This window comes from Trachemys scripta, chromosome 22 (genome assembly GCF_013100865.1).
Source record: "Trachemys scripta elegans isolate TJP31775 chromosome 22, CAS_Tse_1.0, whole genome shotgun sequence".
Taxonomy (NCBI): domain Eukaryota; kingdom Metazoa; phylum Chordata; order Testudines; family Emydidae; genus Trachemys; species Trachemys scripta.
Genome location: NC_048319.1, coordinates 5,002,837 through 5,020,690, shown reverse-complemented (window position 1 = coordinate 5,020,690; position 17,854 = coordinate 5,002,837). Strand labels below are relative to the sequence as shown.

General features: G+C 52.6%; 1 protein-coding gene across 3 annotated transcripts in view; it reads right to left on the bottom strand.

The window, feature by feature from the left end:
• The window catches only part of SBNO2 (strawberry notch homolog 2), a 119,725-nt gene that overhangs the window by 6,598 nt on the left and 95,273 nt on the right, over positions 1–17,854 (bottom strand). For all 3 annotated transcript variants that reach the window (XM_034755084.1, XM_034755085.1, XM_034755086.1), the window contains 16 exons: positions 17,494–17,647; positions 16,347–16,523; positions 15,418–15,515; positions 12,393–12,475; positions 11,073–11,273; positions 10,187–10,362; positions 9,207–9,338; positions 8,485–8,620; positions 7,476–7,588; positions 6,565–6,636; positions 5,405–5,513; positions 4,083–4,157; positions 3,559–3,702; positions 2,561–2,655; positions 1,702–1,794; positions 1,050–1,181 (listed from right to left, as the gene is read on the bottom strand). In XM_034755084.1, coding sequence (XP_034610975.1) covers positions 1,050–1,181; positions 1,702–1,794; positions 2,561–2,655; positions 3,559–3,702; positions 4,083–4,157; positions 5,405–5,513; positions 6,565–6,636; positions 7,476–7,588; positions 8,485–8,620; positions 9,207–9,338; positions 10,187–10,362; positions 11,073–11,273; positions 12,393–12,475; positions 15,418–15,515; positions 16,347–16,523; positions 17,494–17,647 — 1,990 coding nt within the window. The remainder of the gene's footprint in view (positions 1–1,049; positions 1,182–1,701; positions 1,795–2,560; positions 2,656–3,558; positions 3,703–4,082; positions 4,158–5,404; positions 5,514–6,564; positions 6,637–7,475; positions 7,589–8,484; positions 8,621–9,206; positions 9,339–10,186; positions 10,363–11,072; positions 11,274–12,392; positions 12,476–15,417; positions 15,516–16,346; positions 16,524–17,493; positions 17,648–17,854) is intronic.

The window sequence follows — 17,854 nt, the reverse complement described above, 5'->3', positions numbered from 1 at the left end:
AAGATCAAAGCCCGGTCCAAGGCTGAAAGTCATGTCTGCAATTGATGGGTGATCAATCACCAAACCTGAAGGCATTGGAGGAGGGTAACATTCTGCTGCCAACATGGAAGGGCATCGGTGCATGCCCAACAGAGACCCAGCTCGTCCTTGTGCCCGGCTTTCCTGGCCAGTTACCGCCACAAGCTACGAACCCAAGCTGCAAACTCAAGCAGGACTGGTAACTATGCAGCAGCTGCAGAACATCTGATGGATATATATATATGTGTGTGTGTATAGGTATTAGGTTTAATGTGTGTGTATATAAGGATTAAGATATTAGTTATTGGTCATAAATCAAATTGTTATCATAATAAATGTGGCATCTTTATCTTGTCCCCTTTAATAAGATCCTGCTAGTTTTTCTTGGTATAACACACTGATCGGTGTGCATGGCACGCTGAGGTGCACACATGGCAGCTAGACAAGGGCAAGCACGGAAGGTACAGCTGATTTTCTCTTTCCCCCTGCACTGACGGCAGTGTTGGCATTTGAACACAAGGGAGCAAACAACGCCCGGACACTCTCTGCCAAGCAGGGAGCAGAGCGCTGATCCGTCGAGTCCAATACTCTGCATCCAGCCCTGGCAAAGGGCAGCCAACCCCCCCATGCACTCTGAGCCCCTCATGCCAGCACTCCTCTCCCGGTGCCCGCCATACCCCTCCGGGGCGTCAGTGTTGGGTCTGAAGAACACTGACCTGCTGAGAATTCCGACGGACGTGTCCCAGCTCAGCCCCCCGCTGGCGCCGGGGGGAGATTTGCTGCGCATGCCTCTGGGAAGGCAGAGCCCATCCCTACATCTGTGCCTACAGACCCATGCGCCCGCAGAGCTTCGCTCCCAGGGGAGCGTTCGGCCCCAAGGACTCTCCCTCTGCCCCGACCATGGTTGGGTCACAGGTTCCTTGATCAGCTGCAATTCCCATGTGCGGAGGGCAGCCGGGGCACAGGCAGGGTCCCGCCCGCTCAGCCTTGCGGGAGACGGAGGGGAAGGGCAGCAGCAGGCTCCCACCTACCTGGCGGTACTTCTTGAAGAGGCTTTCGAGGCTTTCAGGCTGGCTCTGCTTGCCGATGTTGGGCTTGTAGAGGATGAAGTTCTTCCCGCGGCCCTGCTCCGCCAGAAGGCAGGTGTATTTACAGCCTCGCGTCTGTGGGCACAAGGTGCAGCGTTACACTCGTGTGCGCCGTGGGCGGATTGGACGCGGCGCCTCCCCAGAAGGGCCACGCTTCCAACGTATGTCTGCACCCCTGCTTCCGAGAGCGGGGCGGCTGACGGGGACGCTGGCTCTGCAGCGGCTGTACACTGGCGGCAGGGGAATTCCAGTCAGCACCCTCCCCCATTCACTCCTCCTGCCGTGAGCTGGGCTCACTCCATGGCGGGGAATGCGCTGGCCGAGCGGAGATGGCTCCAGGAACAAGGATCTTTTTGTTACTCCCATTACAATCTCCCTCCTCCCCCACCCTCGGCCTTTTGAAGTCAACCCCCCTCCTGCGCTGGGCAAAATGAAACTGCAGCTCCTCAGAGGCTTCTCTGGGCCCCTGGTGACTGGTCAGTGAGGCATCGATCGTTGCCACTGGCCTCTTGCTGGCTGCCAACAACCAGACGCCCCCGCTGGAGCCCATCTCAGACATGTGGGGCAGCAGCCCTGGTGGCGCTGGGGAGTTCACCTTGTGGGAGAGGTAGAAGCCGTCGTAGGTGCCTGTCAGTTTGAGCGATTTCTCATAGGCCTCCTCCCACTTCAGGCCTCTGTCGACGCTGATCTAACAGGACAAATGAGAACCCTCGTGTTTTATGGATGGCAGGTGTCGGAGCGTCCCCCCCGCTTTTCTCTCTCTCTCTCTCCTTAGCCTAAAGATGAGCAGACCCTGCATTCGCCCCGCTTCCCGTCTCCCATCATTCCCATGGCAATGATAGCAATTGCTTCCATGGTAGAGTAACCGGGGGAAGCACTGGCTGCAGTGTAGCAACCAGAACTAGGCCCACGCGGCACAGACCACAGCCGCTCTGGCAGGAGGAAAGGCAGGAGAGTGTGAAGCCCAGACACTGTGTAAAGGTGAGTGGGTGGGCAGAGCGGTACCGAGATCTCTGCCAAAACATGCCCCATGGGACGGGAGCGTCCGGGAAGTGCCATGCTGGAGACCCAGCAAGAATGCCTGCCAGTTCACTCAGCTCAGGGAACTGGGGCTGGGCAAGATGCCCCCCGTGCCCAAACAGGGGAAAGGACACTTTGGCTGCTGAAGTACCCATGTGCTAGGATGGGGATGAGCTGATGGGCAGAGACTCTCCTTGGCTCCTGTGTACAGCGCCTAGCACAAGAGGCCCTGATCGGGGTCTCCTGGCACCACTTCAATACCGGCGTGCGGGACACAGTCTCCTTCCTGCGGCTGCGCAGCCTACACCCGGACAAGGAGGACCAAGATCCAGGCCAGGAACAACAGCCGGAGCGAGAGCTGCCCAAGAGCGGCGATGTGCTCTGGGTAACCACGGGCAGGGCTGCCCTGGCAGAGACCTTACCTAGCCCCTTACCTCATAGAAAACCACCTGCCCGTCCTGGGGATGCCCTGGGGTCAGGAAAACCTCCTTGCTCTCCTCGTAAATCTCATCCACGCCGGGGGCTAAGTCTGTGGAGGCAGCAGAAAGAAACAGCCCTTAGACCTCTGGTGAGCGGCAGAGCTCCACATCGCAGCCTGGTCACCTCCATTGACTCCTGGGGTTCCCAGCCCTGGCCCCTAGGAGCTCTGCACTGGGTTCAGCCAACCCTTGTGGTGCAACAACTCCCTCACGTTCATTGCAGGGCAGGGATCAGGCCTGGGCCCTGCAGCTGGGGGGTTATTAGGGGAAGCTGATAGTCCCTAATCCCACAGCCCCTCATCTGCCTTGCAGCCTGTGCTTCTCTTGGGGTTTGTCCTGCTGTAGAAGGCCCACCAAGGTCTGGGCACCAGAGCGTCCTGGGCCGTCAACCTGGGGATGCTGTTCCCCCAAGCCCGTCCCGAGCATCCTTCCTGTGAGACAGCACCCAGTGCAGGCTTATCACTGGCCAGAGCCCCCACCTTCCCCTCCACCACCCATCCTCTCCAGCTTAGGGCAGGCACAGAGCCCTTCAGAGCGCTGCTCCCTTCCCCTGGATGAGCCAGTGGGGTCACGGCACTACCATCTTCTCCCAGCAACTCACCCCGTAGGCTGAGGCACAGGGGCAAGCTCCTAGCACTTGAAAGCCCAGGCTGGAGTTTGAATCCCGCTCTCCTGATGGGTGCTGGCCTAGCATGGAAGGGCACCAGCTTCTCCAGGTCTGAACGCCCAGCAGGGGGCGGGGTCGCCAGAGTGTGAAGCCCAGACCAGGTCAAGAGCTAACGGGAGCGTAGGATGCACAGAGTGTAGGCAGCCCAGTCACACCCAGCATCCGGCACAGAAAGCCGCTGGCCATTGAAGAAGTGCCTGGGTTTGAAGGATGCAGCAGCGGGAGACATGACACCAGCGGGCTCCCAGCAGGGAGGAGTTCCCCCAGCCCCTCTCCCTTCTCCTACCTAAGATGCCCATGTCGTATTTGCCCTCCTTCTTGTCCTTCTCAATCAGGTGGTCGAAGGTGTCGGTGAAGTACTGGAAGAGCATGTTCTGCTTGTGCACCTCCAGGCCCAGGATGCGATTCAGGAACTTGGTTATGGAGCAGTCTGCAACAGAGAGCACAGCTCAGGGTAGGGAATCTATGCAGCTCAGTGACAACTCCCCCTCCCCCACACCATCCCAGAGAGCAGGGGAGCACCTCTGCTTTCTCCAGGAGAGCTGGCAGGGGGACCCATTGGAAGCCAACACTGCCGGAGCCCCCAGAGCTTGGCTGGTAGTCAGCCTGGGCCTCGCAGACCAAGGACTGGCAAAGATGCTCTGCTTCTGCTGGCCAAACACCTGCAGCGCTTCCCTCTGGCTTCCCAAGTGCTGTGTCCCGCGCTGGCTACCGGATAAGTCTGATGTGCGCCAGGAGGACGGCAGCAAACGTGTGCTACGGTCCCTTAGCCTGTCCCTCCACAGGGCGGGGAGGAGATTCCAGGCTTACCCTTCTCCACCGATACGTAGCCGTATTTCATCTCCTTGCAGCAGATCCCGACCGAGATGAGACCGTGTTTCATTTCTAGAATGACAGAAGGGGAAGCACATGCCTTGAAGGTTGTGAGCTGTGGTGTGGCCTCCACCCCAATGCCACGAAGTCCCTCATCTCAGCAGTCCTGCTACAGGGCTGCTTCCCCCGCTTGCTAAGATGGCCACTCCCCCGATGACAGAGAGGACAATCTCCTGGCAAAGCCTTATTGAATTAAGGTGACGTAGCTTTGGAGTCCCTTGTATTAAAAATGTGATGATGTATTATGGTGGGACGGTAAGTAACTTCTCTGCGGGGAGCCGTGACCGAGGTAAACCCTGGGAAGTGTCAGGAGCGTCAAAGGACTATTGGAAACAAATGTGCCGGACAAGAATGAACTGTGGCAAACAAGTACCGTGGGTTTCCCACCCCCTGGCTGTGCAAAAGCCTGGCCCTTTTGATGCTACCCCCCGAGGAGACAGCCATTGTCTGCAGATCACCTGTTACATGAGGACAAGCGCAAAGGCCCAAGCCGCATAAAGGAACAGGCTGATGTGCGCAGTCTGTGTGCTTGTTCCGAACTAACAGCTGTTATGGACTTGAAAATCCCGCGTGTGGGGCTGGAAGGACTGACTTCTACCGGTGGGAGTTGGGGTGATCTCTGGTAAGCCTATTAGCAGGCAGACAAGTTCTTTTGCCACGCTAATGATTTTCTCTGTTGTGCTTTCACCTTGAGGATAACTGTGCTTGCTCAGAAAGGGCGAGGTGGTATTTGCTAACCGTGGGCCATTACGCTGTTTATAGCCTCTCAGGGGAAAGCAAAGCAGGCCTGCGTAGGCAGTCTGACTTGCTGGGGAATTCACAGTGTTGGCAGGAAACTATGCAGCTTGGACATATCCCGGTCAGGAGGGAGAGAAGCACGAGTTTCCACCCAAGAGCCTAAAGTGGGTGCTTTTACTGGCCCACAAGGGGGAAATACAAGCGCAGTTGCCCTGAATTGTGACACCCCAGTAAGAAAAGATCCCACCTCTGCATTCTCCCACGCCTGGGGAGGGGCACTGCCACCTGGCTCACCCCACTGCCTCGTTTACCATAGAGTGCTGCCCCTCTCCCCACCTCTGCCTCTAGCTGTCCACGTCAGCCTGCTGTTGGCCCCTTTGGTGTCTTCTCCCCCCAGGAGGAGGGAAATGAATGGCTCCGCATGCCCGCTCCAGCTTTCCTGCCAGTGATCTATCCCTACCACACACTAACTAAGCCAGCAAGAAGCACTTTCAAGTAGAAACCCCAGTTAATGTTCTCACCTTGAAAAAATTCATCCTCTCGTTCCTGGTAATACTTGGGCAGAGGCACTTTGCTCTTAGTCTGGTTGAGGATGGTGGTGAGGACCCTGTCTAGCGCTCTGGTCCCGTACTGTGGAAAGGAGAGAACAGTCACATGGGGGTGGGGAGCAGCTCTGTCCTCTGATCTCACTACACACTTTAGGGGTGGAGAAGGGATCTCGGATGCTGCTTTCCCAGCAATGAGTGGGAAGCACGTAGACATCCTGGCAGATGCTGAAGTAGATGCAGCCACCAGAGGCATGTCCATCAAGAACCTGATGGATAACTAATGTGTTCGGGTACAGACCCAAGTCAGGTAGCTGGTCTCACCCATGAGTCTTCTTCCAGCCCTATGAGAGGCAAGGCCTAAGCACAGGAGGGAGAGGCAGTGTGCCTAGTGGATGGGGTACTGGTCTGGGACTCAGGCAACCTGGGTTCTCTTCCTAGATCTACTATTGGTTTGCTGGGTGAACTTGGGCAAGTCACCCCCGGTATGTGCCTCAGTTTCCCCACCTGTAAAATGGGGATAATACTGACCTCCCTTGGAAAACGCTTTGAGATCTGCTGATGAAAAGCATTACATAAGAGCTGGGTATCACTATTATTGGGAACTGATGAGGTTCTGGCCCGAACCCAAATTCCCTTTGTGCATGTAGGCAAGTCAAGCAGCATCTCTGCCTCAGTTTCCCTGTACATAAGACAGGGATACACCTCTCTCCTTCCTGCAGGGTGTTATCGTAGAATATCAGGGTTGGAAGGGACCTCAGGAGGTCATCTAGTCCAACGCCCTGCTCAAAGCAGGACCAATCCCCAGACAGATTTTTACCCCAGTTCCCTAAACAGCCCCCTCAAGGATTGAACTCACAACCCTGGGTTTAGCAGGCCAACGCTCAAACCACTGAGCTATCCCTCCTCCCGTATGAGAACTGAGGTCTCGAAAGCTCTCTTATTGTGCTCTCCGTAGGTTTGTATTTTGTGCCAAAACCAAGAGCTTTGTTCCCAGGGCTCACAAGAGCAGATCCCTAACCTGCCATGACCTGTCAACCCCAGCACTGGCTCTGGTCATGCTCAGTGTCCTACCACAGGGGTGTGCTGGTTATTTTAAGCTTGCTAAACGACCACGCAGAATTGCTAACGGTCACCTTATTCTCAAAGTTGTACTTGCTGAGGTCTCTGGATTCAGTGGCTCTTCTATCTCCGTGAGTTAAGGCACCCTGGAAGAAGGGACAAAGCACAAAGCTGTTCAGAAAGGTCGGGGAAGAGACTCACTGGGAAAAGCAACTGCATCCATAACAAAGCTCAGTGAACCCCTGATTAAAGACTGACTCCTAAGGGGACCCCATGTCAGAGGGCTGTATCTGATCAGCTTCAACAGCGTGTGCCAGGATTGTTGAAGATTATCACAAGCCAGCTCTGGTGTCTGGAAAATGCCACTTTTCTTCCAGATATCTGAGGCATCATGTGCCACCCGGCTGGCGTGTGAGACACTATGTTCAATCTAAACACAGTGATTAGATTACACGCCACCTATATTTGCATATGTAGGTTTTTCCCTTAATTTGAGCAAATAATCAGGGAAGGACGGTTTAAAAGTAGAGCAAGTTTCACCAGAAGTCAGTACATAGACATGCTAAGGGAAGACAGCGAAGTGCTAGTATATTAACACTCAGAGATACTCATGGATTCATTAGAAATGATGAAACACTGAACTGAGGCAATGACAGCTTATGGTCATTAAAGAGTCTATTTCCTTCCTGGAAAAGAATGGGTGTTCACTCCTGCCTGCTGGGAAATTCCAACATCCCGATTTACAATCTACCTCCCCGAAATTCCCCTGCCATCTCAATTACGTAGAGTATTCTTCACTTCCTGTTCTGCAGGCTGTTAAACAGCTTCCTCATTTCGCAGCAGAGGTGGCTGCACGTCAGCTCAGGGTGACGCAATCCCTCGCCTGAGTTCTATTTGGGACCAGAGGTGCCCCAGACGCAGAGTCACTCCGAAATGTTCACAGACAGCATGGGTTTTATTTCTAGCCATCCTCTGGGGCACTTACAAGGCTCTCCAAACGTTTCGCGACGATGGACGCAAACCTTCTCTCCCCTGCCAGCTCAGAGATAAGGAAGACGTACTCCGGAGCAGAGACCTGGTTCGATCGGTGCGTTCGACCTGGAGAGAGATGGGGGTGAATGACGTGGAAGCTGACACGATCATGGGAACAGCTGCTGAGACGGAAGTGGGGAACACAGACAAACGAGGCAGCTTCCCTTAGAGCACCTATCGGCCTTGAAACCAACCCCAACGCTTCTCTTCTGGGGAGGGGGGACATAGCTTCTCTCATCGGCTTTGTGCTGCCAGACCTTCCCACCTGGCACTGCCAGAGCAGGGCTGCTGCCCTGACCTCTCCAGGATCACAGCAGGGTGGCCAGTCACAAAATCACTCAAGTTTTAAAGTGGAGTCGTAGATTCAATTCCTCTACTGCTCTTGTGAGGAGAGGCTGACTTCACCCCAGGCACAGAGCATGGTCGGGTGCCATGCTAGCTTCACACACACACAACTCTGCCGATGCATCCCAATCCCGGCTGCACCATGAGCTGACACTCCAGTCCAGCCCTTCACTTCCCCCTACACATGGGCAGCACCTCTAGTTATTCCAGTTCAAAGGTTCTTTGGCATTGACAAGTGTCCCCTACGTACCAAGATGGGACCCAGAACAGGATCTGGGGGGAGCAGTCAGTGCACCAGCCCAGTGCTCTACTCCCACAGATAAGCTACCCCTCCCCCTTCATCAACTACACCCCACCCCAAGGCAGCTCTGCATCTTTCCCTGAAGGAAAGTTGATCACAGCTGCCTTGTGCCTGGACGGGTCCTGGCAGGCTGCATGAGCCCCGTGTTACTGGGGCTAGCCCTTTGTGCCACTGAACACAACTGGACTCCCTGTGGCTCCAGAAGGCGGCCAGGCGGGTGTTTCGTTTGCAGGGCTGCTAGAAAATCACAGGGCTGAACTACACCCCATAGCCAATGAGCAGAGGGAGAAAGTGACTGAGGATGTTCGGGGCTTACCAAACTGCTGTATGGCTCGGTCTGCACTCCAGGGCAGTTCCAGTGTCATGTGGACCCGGCGCTTCTGGTTCCTCACCCGCCTGTCTGCTTGGAGAGAGATCCCTGAGCTGGAGGCCTCGGAGATTATTGCTACGAGCTGAGAGAGACACAGCAGGAGTGAGGAGATGCAATGGTATTCTCAGAGATCTGGGAGAACGGCTACATGGAAAGCATTCAGGGGCAGGCCCAGAGAAATCCCAGGACACAGTCCGTCCTGACCCACAGAAGGCCCCCTGCCTCCGTGTCACTTCCCAGCAGGTCAAGCCAGCACAATTCATATTCGTTTTATGGGCCTGAGGGGTTGGCACAGCTGTCTAGTGCTCTGCCCAGCTCATGTGAGAGATCTGTATCCTTGGCCTCCATCCTAGGGCCAGCAGGGTGTTCAGACCCTGGGGCAGGCAGTCCCACAGGACACTCTGCAGTGCCCCCTCTGGCCACTGCCAGAGCAGCATTTCTAGGTTCTACAGTCACACCCAGCTCTCCTCTGGAAAGCGAATGGTCAAGTGCCAGGCTTCCGGGGTGAAGCGCAAAGGGACTGACGGAGACAGGCACACACATCTGGGGCAAGGCAGTGACTGCAAGGTCCCATCATGCATCTGGGATAGCCGCCCACAAGCACTATGCCAATCCATAGCTTCTCCAGTGTGCAGCTGCAGGGGTCTCTGGTTCAGAGCCTCATTCACCTTTTCCCCGCTCATAAAGCGCTCCTTCTCCTTCAGGTTGACGTGGTCTATGGAGAGGCCCTGCTCAGCCCGGGACTCATACATGACGGAGCCGTCAGGTCTGCTCACCACCCGGCCTTTCCGGCCAGTCATCTACATGGCCGCCAGGGAAGAAACAAGTCATTAATGAGAGACAGACAGAGTGGGGGCGCAAGGGTGAAATGGAGCATTTGGGAAGTAAATGTTATGGCAGACACATGGGCAAGGGTCTATACTGGTCAGACCTGGAGTAATAAACTGCTTCCGAAGGGAATTTTTGCCCTGGAGACTACTTTTTACAATTAGGGAAACTGAGGCAGTGAAGTAACTAGTCCAAGATCACAGTAAGGAAGTGCCAAGTAAGTAAGTAGTAGGGAGTCCCAGCCAGTCCTGGATTGGGAAGAAGGGGATTACAACCCAGGGTCTCAAGGTGAGGAAGATAATGCAAAAAGCATAAAGGGGCCGGGATCCCTCAGGGAGCTCCTCCTACCCCACCATCACACACTGGACAGGCATGGTCAGGAACTAAGGCCATGTCTACACTAGAGACCTTATAGCTATCCCAATGCTGTAAGATCTCCCGCGGAGCTGCCCTGTGCCGACAGGGGAGAGCTCTCCCGTTGACATAATTTAACCACCTTCAACGAGGGTGTAGCTGTCAGCAGGAGAGCTGTGGACACCAGCGCTTCGGTCGGCGAAACTGATGTCGCTCAAGGGGGTGGTTTTTTCACACCCGAGCGACATACGTTTTGCCGATGTAAGTAGTAGTGTAGACATGGCCTTAGCCCCCAGAGCTATGATGTTAGCCAGCGGCTGCCCGCTCAGATGTGAACCAACCGTGGGGCTGGGAGCACAACTCATCCTCTCCAAGGGCTGGCATTATGGCCCCCTCTAGTGGTTAGAGCCATGAACAGCAGGTTGAGCTGCAGTGTCCAATGCCAGGCGACCATAATACGACATACCTCTGCCACGTACTCCGGGCCCCCAAAGTGATTAATCAGCTCATCCAAGGTATTGAGAGGTAGCTCTTTGCCCAGTGCTTTTACTTTTGATAGGAGGTCCTGTTTCATTTTCTCCACGTGTTCTAGCACTCCCGGGCCATGCACATCCTTCTGGGACCCTGGCAAGTGCAAAATGCCTGCAATGTTGAAAGGTGGGTGCTTAGAGTCCAGCCAGGGGATGGCAAGGAACACAGCAGCCACAGAGCTTGGGACCAGTGTGAAGAAGAACCATAGAGCGACCCAGATTGAGGCTCAAGAGAGGAGGGGTCTGATTGAGAGAGTAAGGACTGCTGCTGGGCGTGTGTTGATGAGTGCGTAGCAGGACAGATCTCTCACGCAGGCTGGTATTCCACACTCCACCCCACCCCCCAAGTCTGACCACAACTAGATATAAATCAGCTACAAGCCAATCACTCTATTATACAAACGTCAGTTTGCTTTTAACGCGGGAGTGGGGACTCCCCCACCTGGGCTGTGCAAGATAGCCAAGCAAGTCTGCGTTAGCCTGGAAGTCAGAAGTGTGCAGGTACCATTTCCTCAACCTCCCTAAAGAGACGCAAGGACCGGCTCTGAGCTGGTGGGTGCGACAGCTGGCCAATCCCTGCCAAGGAAGCATGGCCACTCCCACACAACAGGACCCTCACTGTCCCCGGGGAGACACCATGAGAAGTGCCTGTATCAGATTTCAGCGCCGCTGTCCCACGTGGGATTACATCCATTTGGAATGTTATTCTGTACATGTACGCGACCAGGATAAGCCCAGACCCTTGTCCCCTGACCTCCCCCAAATGCCTGGCTTGTCCCTGGCCTGGGAAGGAATTAACCCCAGCGCACCACGCTGGCTCACCTCTGTCTTCAGGTGTGAAGCCGTTGTAGGTTTGTTCGACAAAGATGACCTCGTCGTTGTCGAACAGGGACTCCGGGGAGGAGTTGAAGTCGCTGTCCAGTCCCACCTCCGAATCAGTGCTGCTGTCGTCGCTGATCTTGATCACGCCCGCCATGTCGTACATGCCTTTCAGGGCCTTCGCACAGCGGCCTTTCTGCTTCCCTGTGAGGGAGAGCGAGCCGCATCAGTGGGGGGGAGAGGGCCCGTGGGGCAGGTCAGCACAGAACAGCAAGCACTGGCTCAGAGAATGGAGGAGAGGTCATAGGGAGCTAAGGTTGCCCCAAGCGAAAGGCAGATCAGAGAGAGGCAGACGTTTGGGCATGGGGGAAAAAGAGAGAGAGGAAGAGCGAGCCAGTCTTTCACCAGGGCTGAAGACGGCCACATGGCAATGTGCAAACTGCACCTTGCTCTCCCCTGGCCATGTGTTAGCAAAGCAGAATTGCAGCTACTTTCCTCTTCTCCCCTTGTGGGGAAAGAACCCACAGGCTTAGCTATCCCTAAAGGAAAATCTTCAGGCAAAGAGAGGGGCTGGTGCATTGGTGTTTCAGGAAGGAAAACCAGTCGCATCAGGACTGAATTCCCAGCACAGTGAGAAATGCCCCAGCCATGCAAGACGTTACAGGTCCGTTGGTCTCAGCTGGCAGGAAACCCAAGCAGTTGGTGCTCAGGCAGCAGTTTGCCTGGGCAATCTCTGTAAATCAGCCTTTACCACTCTCTCCTCTTCCCCCTTTTGCCATATCCCACTTCCCACATGTCACCATGGGCATGAGAGCTAGGATCCAGCCTGCTTGCAAAGGAACCCAGCACAGAGGGAACACAGGTGGTACAGGAGACAGTTCTTACCTGCAGCCGCAGCCAGGAATAGGGTAGATAACTGAGTATTTTCCAGGGCACCTGCCACCCTATATGTAAGGGGTAGAGGAGAAAAACCCCTTGGCTGCAAGAGGGCCTCAGATGTGCAGCTGGGAGTCTAGCAAAATCTGCCTGTCAGTCTAGCAGTCTGCATTGCAGGGGGAAAGGGCATGGCTACTGGGCAATCCCAGGGACTAGGAAGTGATTTGGTGGAAGGGAGGTGAGTTGCGGGGGGAAAAGATGACATGGAGAGCTGTAACTAGCGACATGCCTAGGGTGAGAGACTGTAGCAAGGGATCTAAGGGAGGGCAAACCCAAACCAAGGCAAAGCATGAAGTGGGGAAGGGAAAAGGAGATGAAAAGGCTGAGTAGCTGGGGCGAGGCGGAAAGGCAGGAGGTCAGACGTTGGGCGGTGGAAGGCGGTCTTACGTTTTCTTTTAATGCCAGTTCCTTTTTCTCTCTTTCTTTTGGTTGAAGGAAAGTGCTTCTGAATTAGTGATAGAAAGACGCCTCTGAAAGTAAGATGCAAAATTTATTCTAGCTACCAGGAGTAGGAACATCTACTGGTTATAATGTATCAATGGGTATTTAAGAGATCGTTATACTTAATGGGAAAACGGACTAAACCAAGCATTCTCTAACTGTTAGTGAGTCCTGAACAATTATCGATTAGTACAGCTTGGATCTGAGGAATCACAGCAACTCGAATGGAGAGGAGGAGGCTGCATTTCACCAGAGGGTTCTGATGGCAAACAGCGCGAGTGAAACAAGAGAGCTTGGCTCGCTCCAGCAGGACCTCAGCCTTATAGCATGCACACGGAGTGAATGCTGTGGTGAGAAATGCTCTCTGCTTTAGACTGCCTGCTACTCCTGCTGAACGGAGGCAGCCCAGCCGTGCCAGGGAGCTGTTGCAATATAAACACAAAATGCCATGGGCATCGCGCGGCCATGGGACAGGCCAAAACAGCACAAACGTCAGAGTAACTGAGAGCAAGGTTTAAGTGTGACGCTCTCTATGTTTGGAAGTTGTTACTGCAAAATCCAGTACATTCCAACATCCAACATCTTCTCTGGGTGTTATGTGGGCTAGCGGTTCCAACCCTGTGCCATGTAACTGACCTGCCTGAAATGGCGGAGACTCTGGGTCACGGCTGTCTAACGAATGTGCTTTGATTAACCTAAAGCAGAACTACTTGCCCGCAAGGTAAAGGCCAGTGACAAAACATGGAACACACTGTGGGTCTAGGTGGATGGAAAAATCAGAAGAGGTGGAAATCAAATGGATGCTTTTGTGGGCTGTACTGCAAACGAAAGAGTAAATGCTTCAATGCTGGCTGGATTGGGAGGGACTGGGCCCATGTGCAATGAGGAGGCAGCGCTAAATGAGCTTGGGCTGAAACAAATGTTGAAAGCAACAGCTGAGAGGTATGGGCATGATTCCCACCTGCTGTGAGACGGGGTATTTGGGGAATAGAGGAGGGGCTCTCAGACCAGAGTGGGAGTTAAAACAATACCTATTATGCGGTACTGGAAAGGCCCTTTGCCCTCAGTGCTGGACTGGCTCTGGGTACAGAGCTGAGACCCAGAGAAGGCTGAGAGTCACTTTGCTTCCTTCAAGCCAGGATTCAGGTTCTGAGTCTCCTTGCCATGAAATCCAGTTTGCTATTCTTCTGACCATCTGTGTTTTCTCCTTCTCCTCCACTGGAACCCCATTAACAAAGTTTTCTAGACTCCCCTGCACAAACAACGAGCAGTCCTTCCCTTCTTGTTTTGTCAGCAACTGCTCCATTGCAAACACACTCCCCTAAGAGCACCCCCCCTATTGCTGAAGGGCTTCAGAACCAGGAAGTTGCAATCGGACACCGTGAAGCAGGCACATTAGGAGATGGTACTGCCCAGCAAGTGAACACCTGCCCCGCAGGAGGGGGACAGAGCTGGCCAGCACAAGTGGTCACTAACAGCACCACCTTTGAACAAGGAGTCACGAGGGACCACTATGATCCTCTACTACAGTGGTTCTCAAAATGTTTGTACTGGTGACCCCTTTCACATAGCAAGTCTCTGAGTGCGACCCCTCTTATAAATGAAAAACACTTTTTTATATATTTAACACCTTATAAATGCTGGAGGCAAAGCGGGGTTTAGGGTGGAGGCTGACAGCTCGCAATCCCCCATGTAATAACCTCGCGACCCCCTGAGGGGTCCCGACCCCCAGCTCTACTACGACCTCTTCTGGCCTGTGTTAGGCAGATGTCCAATTCAGATCAGAAATCAACTTAGCTGTTGGAGCCTGACTTGCTTCAATTCTACAGCAGTTAACAAGCGAGTATTTGCTCTGGGGGAGTGGGATCATATCTGGACCGGTGCCTCTGGCGTGGCATAGGCCAAAACTGAGATACCCTGGAAGAGCAGGGATGCTTGGCACTTCGATAGCTCACACCAAGCCTAGCTTGCTCCAGTTGTTTTCATCAGCAATAAAAACTGATGCAAACAAAAATAATCTAACAGCAGCCCTGCTGATTGCACAGGCCCTAAGGAAACGTAACTCACCTGGGTCTTATCCCAGTCAGGCAGTTTGGCTTCCTGCCACCTGATGTGCAGGGTTCATGGAATAGGGGATCATCTTCAAAAGCACCTAAGTGAGTTAGGTGCCTAAGTTTCATTGAAAGCCAAGGATTTAGGCTCCTACAGTGCCCAGGATACTTTGGAAAATGGGACTCAGTGCTTTTTAAGATGTTCCCCATCGTCCACAGCTGACTGTGCACTGGGTACAGTCAGCTCTCAGATTAACTGATGTATAAATACATAAACCAAACCACCACAAACTAGTGCATTACTGGGACAAGGCAATCTAATGCTATGTTCTGCCCTGGACTGATGCTGAAAGACAACATTCTTGAAACCAGGATTTCTGGTGGGACAAAAAGAGATAGTCCAAAATCCTGGGGTGCCATCTCACCTTCCAGCACGGCTGTAAGATCTCAAGATCTGTCTCTGAATCAGATTATCTTGCTCACTTGTTTTTAATCCTGTACCTTTAAAAATAGTTTTCCTCTTTTCATAGTTTTGAGGGTTGCATTTTTCAGAGTGGGTGAGATGGAAGTTCCCACAGAAATGCGGGTGCGCCTGTTGTGCCCACGCAAACCTGCATCTGGGTGCACGAAGCAGGCTATTGCACGTCTGGCTGTCCTCATGCGCACGCCATTACTAAAGCTGCATGTGGAAGAGCAGGAAAGGCCACTGCACTCAGATGTCAAGGCTCTTAGCACATCAAGTCACTTTTGGAAACAGTGTCTTAAAACAGTGTCCTCTGTACGTGAAGCTCATTTAGGGTTCGAGGAATTGCATTCACAGGACCACAAAGTGCAAGCAGCCCTGGTACAGAGCCCGCTTCACTGTGCCTTTGAGCCTCCCCGGATTCCTGCCCTTCAAAGCACAAGGGGGTTAAACTCACTCTGCAGCGGAGACAAAACAGTTTAGGTGCCCGTCATTCTCGTCCAAGACCTCCCTGGTGCGAGCTTCGCCAGTGGACTGGAGCCCGATGACAATACACTGGGGAGAAATCAAAAGGGCAGCATGGCCGTGTGTTAGCGAGATGAGGTCATGCTACATTTTACTGGGCATCAACACTCAGCAAACCATTATCAGCTCCAGAAGAGATTACGTTTCACGGTTTGCCAGCACCTTCTACATTCAACCCCAACTCCTCCCAGATACACACAGTAATATCTTGGCTCTAAAACTGGGCTCCCGCTGAAGCCTCTGTCTCTGAGTGCCTGAGGTTATACACGCAGCCACGATGTTAAGAAACATTGTTATGATGCTTTATCATTACAACTAACTGATTTCCCCAGCATCTCTCTCTGCCCAGTCAAATGAATGCAATGCCAAGTGTATTTAACCATGCAGAGTTGGAGAATCCAGGACATCTTTCAACTCTAACTCGACTCAGAATGCTGTTTCAAGTACATTTGCTCATGTTTACCATAAAACAGTGCCAAGAAACATCAACATGCATTCTGAACTATGGGAAATTAAACACTTGAAATCCTGGTTTCACCTATGGAGGCTAGATGCCTTTAGGTCAAGGATATAAGAAGATATATGCTGCCTTTTCACTGCACACAATCACGAACTAGTGTCCAAGTGCATGAAAATACCCTCATTCCAGTCTTTTACCCCACCCTCCTCAGTTTGTACAGAGGTTGTGTTCTCTACAACGCATGTCTGGGCCTCAACATTCAAAGTGGTTTTATTCTGCAGAAAGACACCAGGTGTCAAAGATGACTATCCCCAGCGATGATTCACCTGAATGCCCACGCATAACGGATGTCGTTGGACTAACGCTTATTGACCCTTTGCACCTGGTTTCTAATACCGTACCTTGTCCTTTGCCAGCTCCTCCTTGGCAAGCTCAACGAGGCGTCGGACTTTAGCAGCAATGCAGAGATATTTGAAGAAGCGCTGATGAGCTGACCAGAACTGACCCCACAAAGACTTTCGAGACTCCAAGCCAATAAAGTCAGCCGCTTGCTGGAACACCACCATCGCCTCTGCCCACTGAAAGCACACACAAGAGGGCCAGGTTAATACTCCAGTCCCTAACTCATGTCACCGTAACACATAAGGTTATTAAAACGATCAGGGCTTTGAATATCAAATTTATTTTCCCTATTTATGCTCTTTGTTTACTTGTGCTTCATTTAGCTAGGACAATGAAGGGACGGTCAATTTCCACCTTCTGCCTCAGCCCAACGCTGCAATGTCTGGGTTGCAAACACTGCAAGGGAATTGTTAAATCCGAGCAAAGGCCGTTTACGATGACATGAAAGAAGCAGCAGCAGCCACTGAAATATTTCTTTAAATTTTATAAGCTAACACCACCCATTCTTTTTTAAAAAAATCAAACCTAAATTTTGGGTTGCAGCTATTCTAATGTCCCATTACATCCTCCCATGTGCTGATTAAGGAGTATGATTAAACTCTGTTCTGCATCTCTACAGCACCTAGCACAAAGTGATCCTGGCCCATGACTTCAGCTCTTAGGTGCTACCACAATACAAACGATAATTAATACTAATGAGACTCTACCAGTATTCAGCACCTAACGTTTGAAACACACTAGAAAGTTGTTCAAAAATCATAGAGTAAAAAATAAAGAGTCATCCGTTCTCATCCATCTGAAGACCTGGTCGTACACACACATATATATTTCATATATACAGACAACAGCAAAAGCAGACACCCCCCCACCCCCACCCCCATCTTGCATACAAGCCCACCAGAAAATCAATCCACGCCAACAAGTCCTCTGTCACAATGTCAACTGAGCTGATCAAATGACTGAATGAGCCCCATGCTCTTGTTAATGAAGCAGGAGGCCGTAGTTAAATGGATTCAACTTCTTGAGTAAAATATTCCTCTTCACAACCCCCCTCCACCCCCCCCAAAAACAGAACACAGGATTAGACAGTAGCCCTCTGGGGAGGAATGTGGGATGCTGGGGATCTACAGAGAAACACTAGCTCACCAGCTGTGCTGCTTTGTTGTAGACAAGCTCGTACTGCCGATCCAGTGGGATTTCCTCTATCTTGAAAGTGACTCCAGAGAAACTGAGCTGCCTGGCAATGTACATTCCGCTCACTTTCATGTCCATAGCCACAATTTCCATTGCACCAACACCCCTACGCAGAAAGGGAGGAAGGGGGAGGAAAGAGAGACAGCCAGTTATGAAATCCTTTTCCCCTGCACAGTGGTCGTATGGAGTAGGCTTGTCTGGAGATTCAGAACCTCTTGGAGGTTTTGCTTTGGCATCTTGCTTAAGTGGTCTTCAAATCATAATAGACTGGACCACACAATCCTGGCATTTACATAGCAGGCCTTATCCCCAT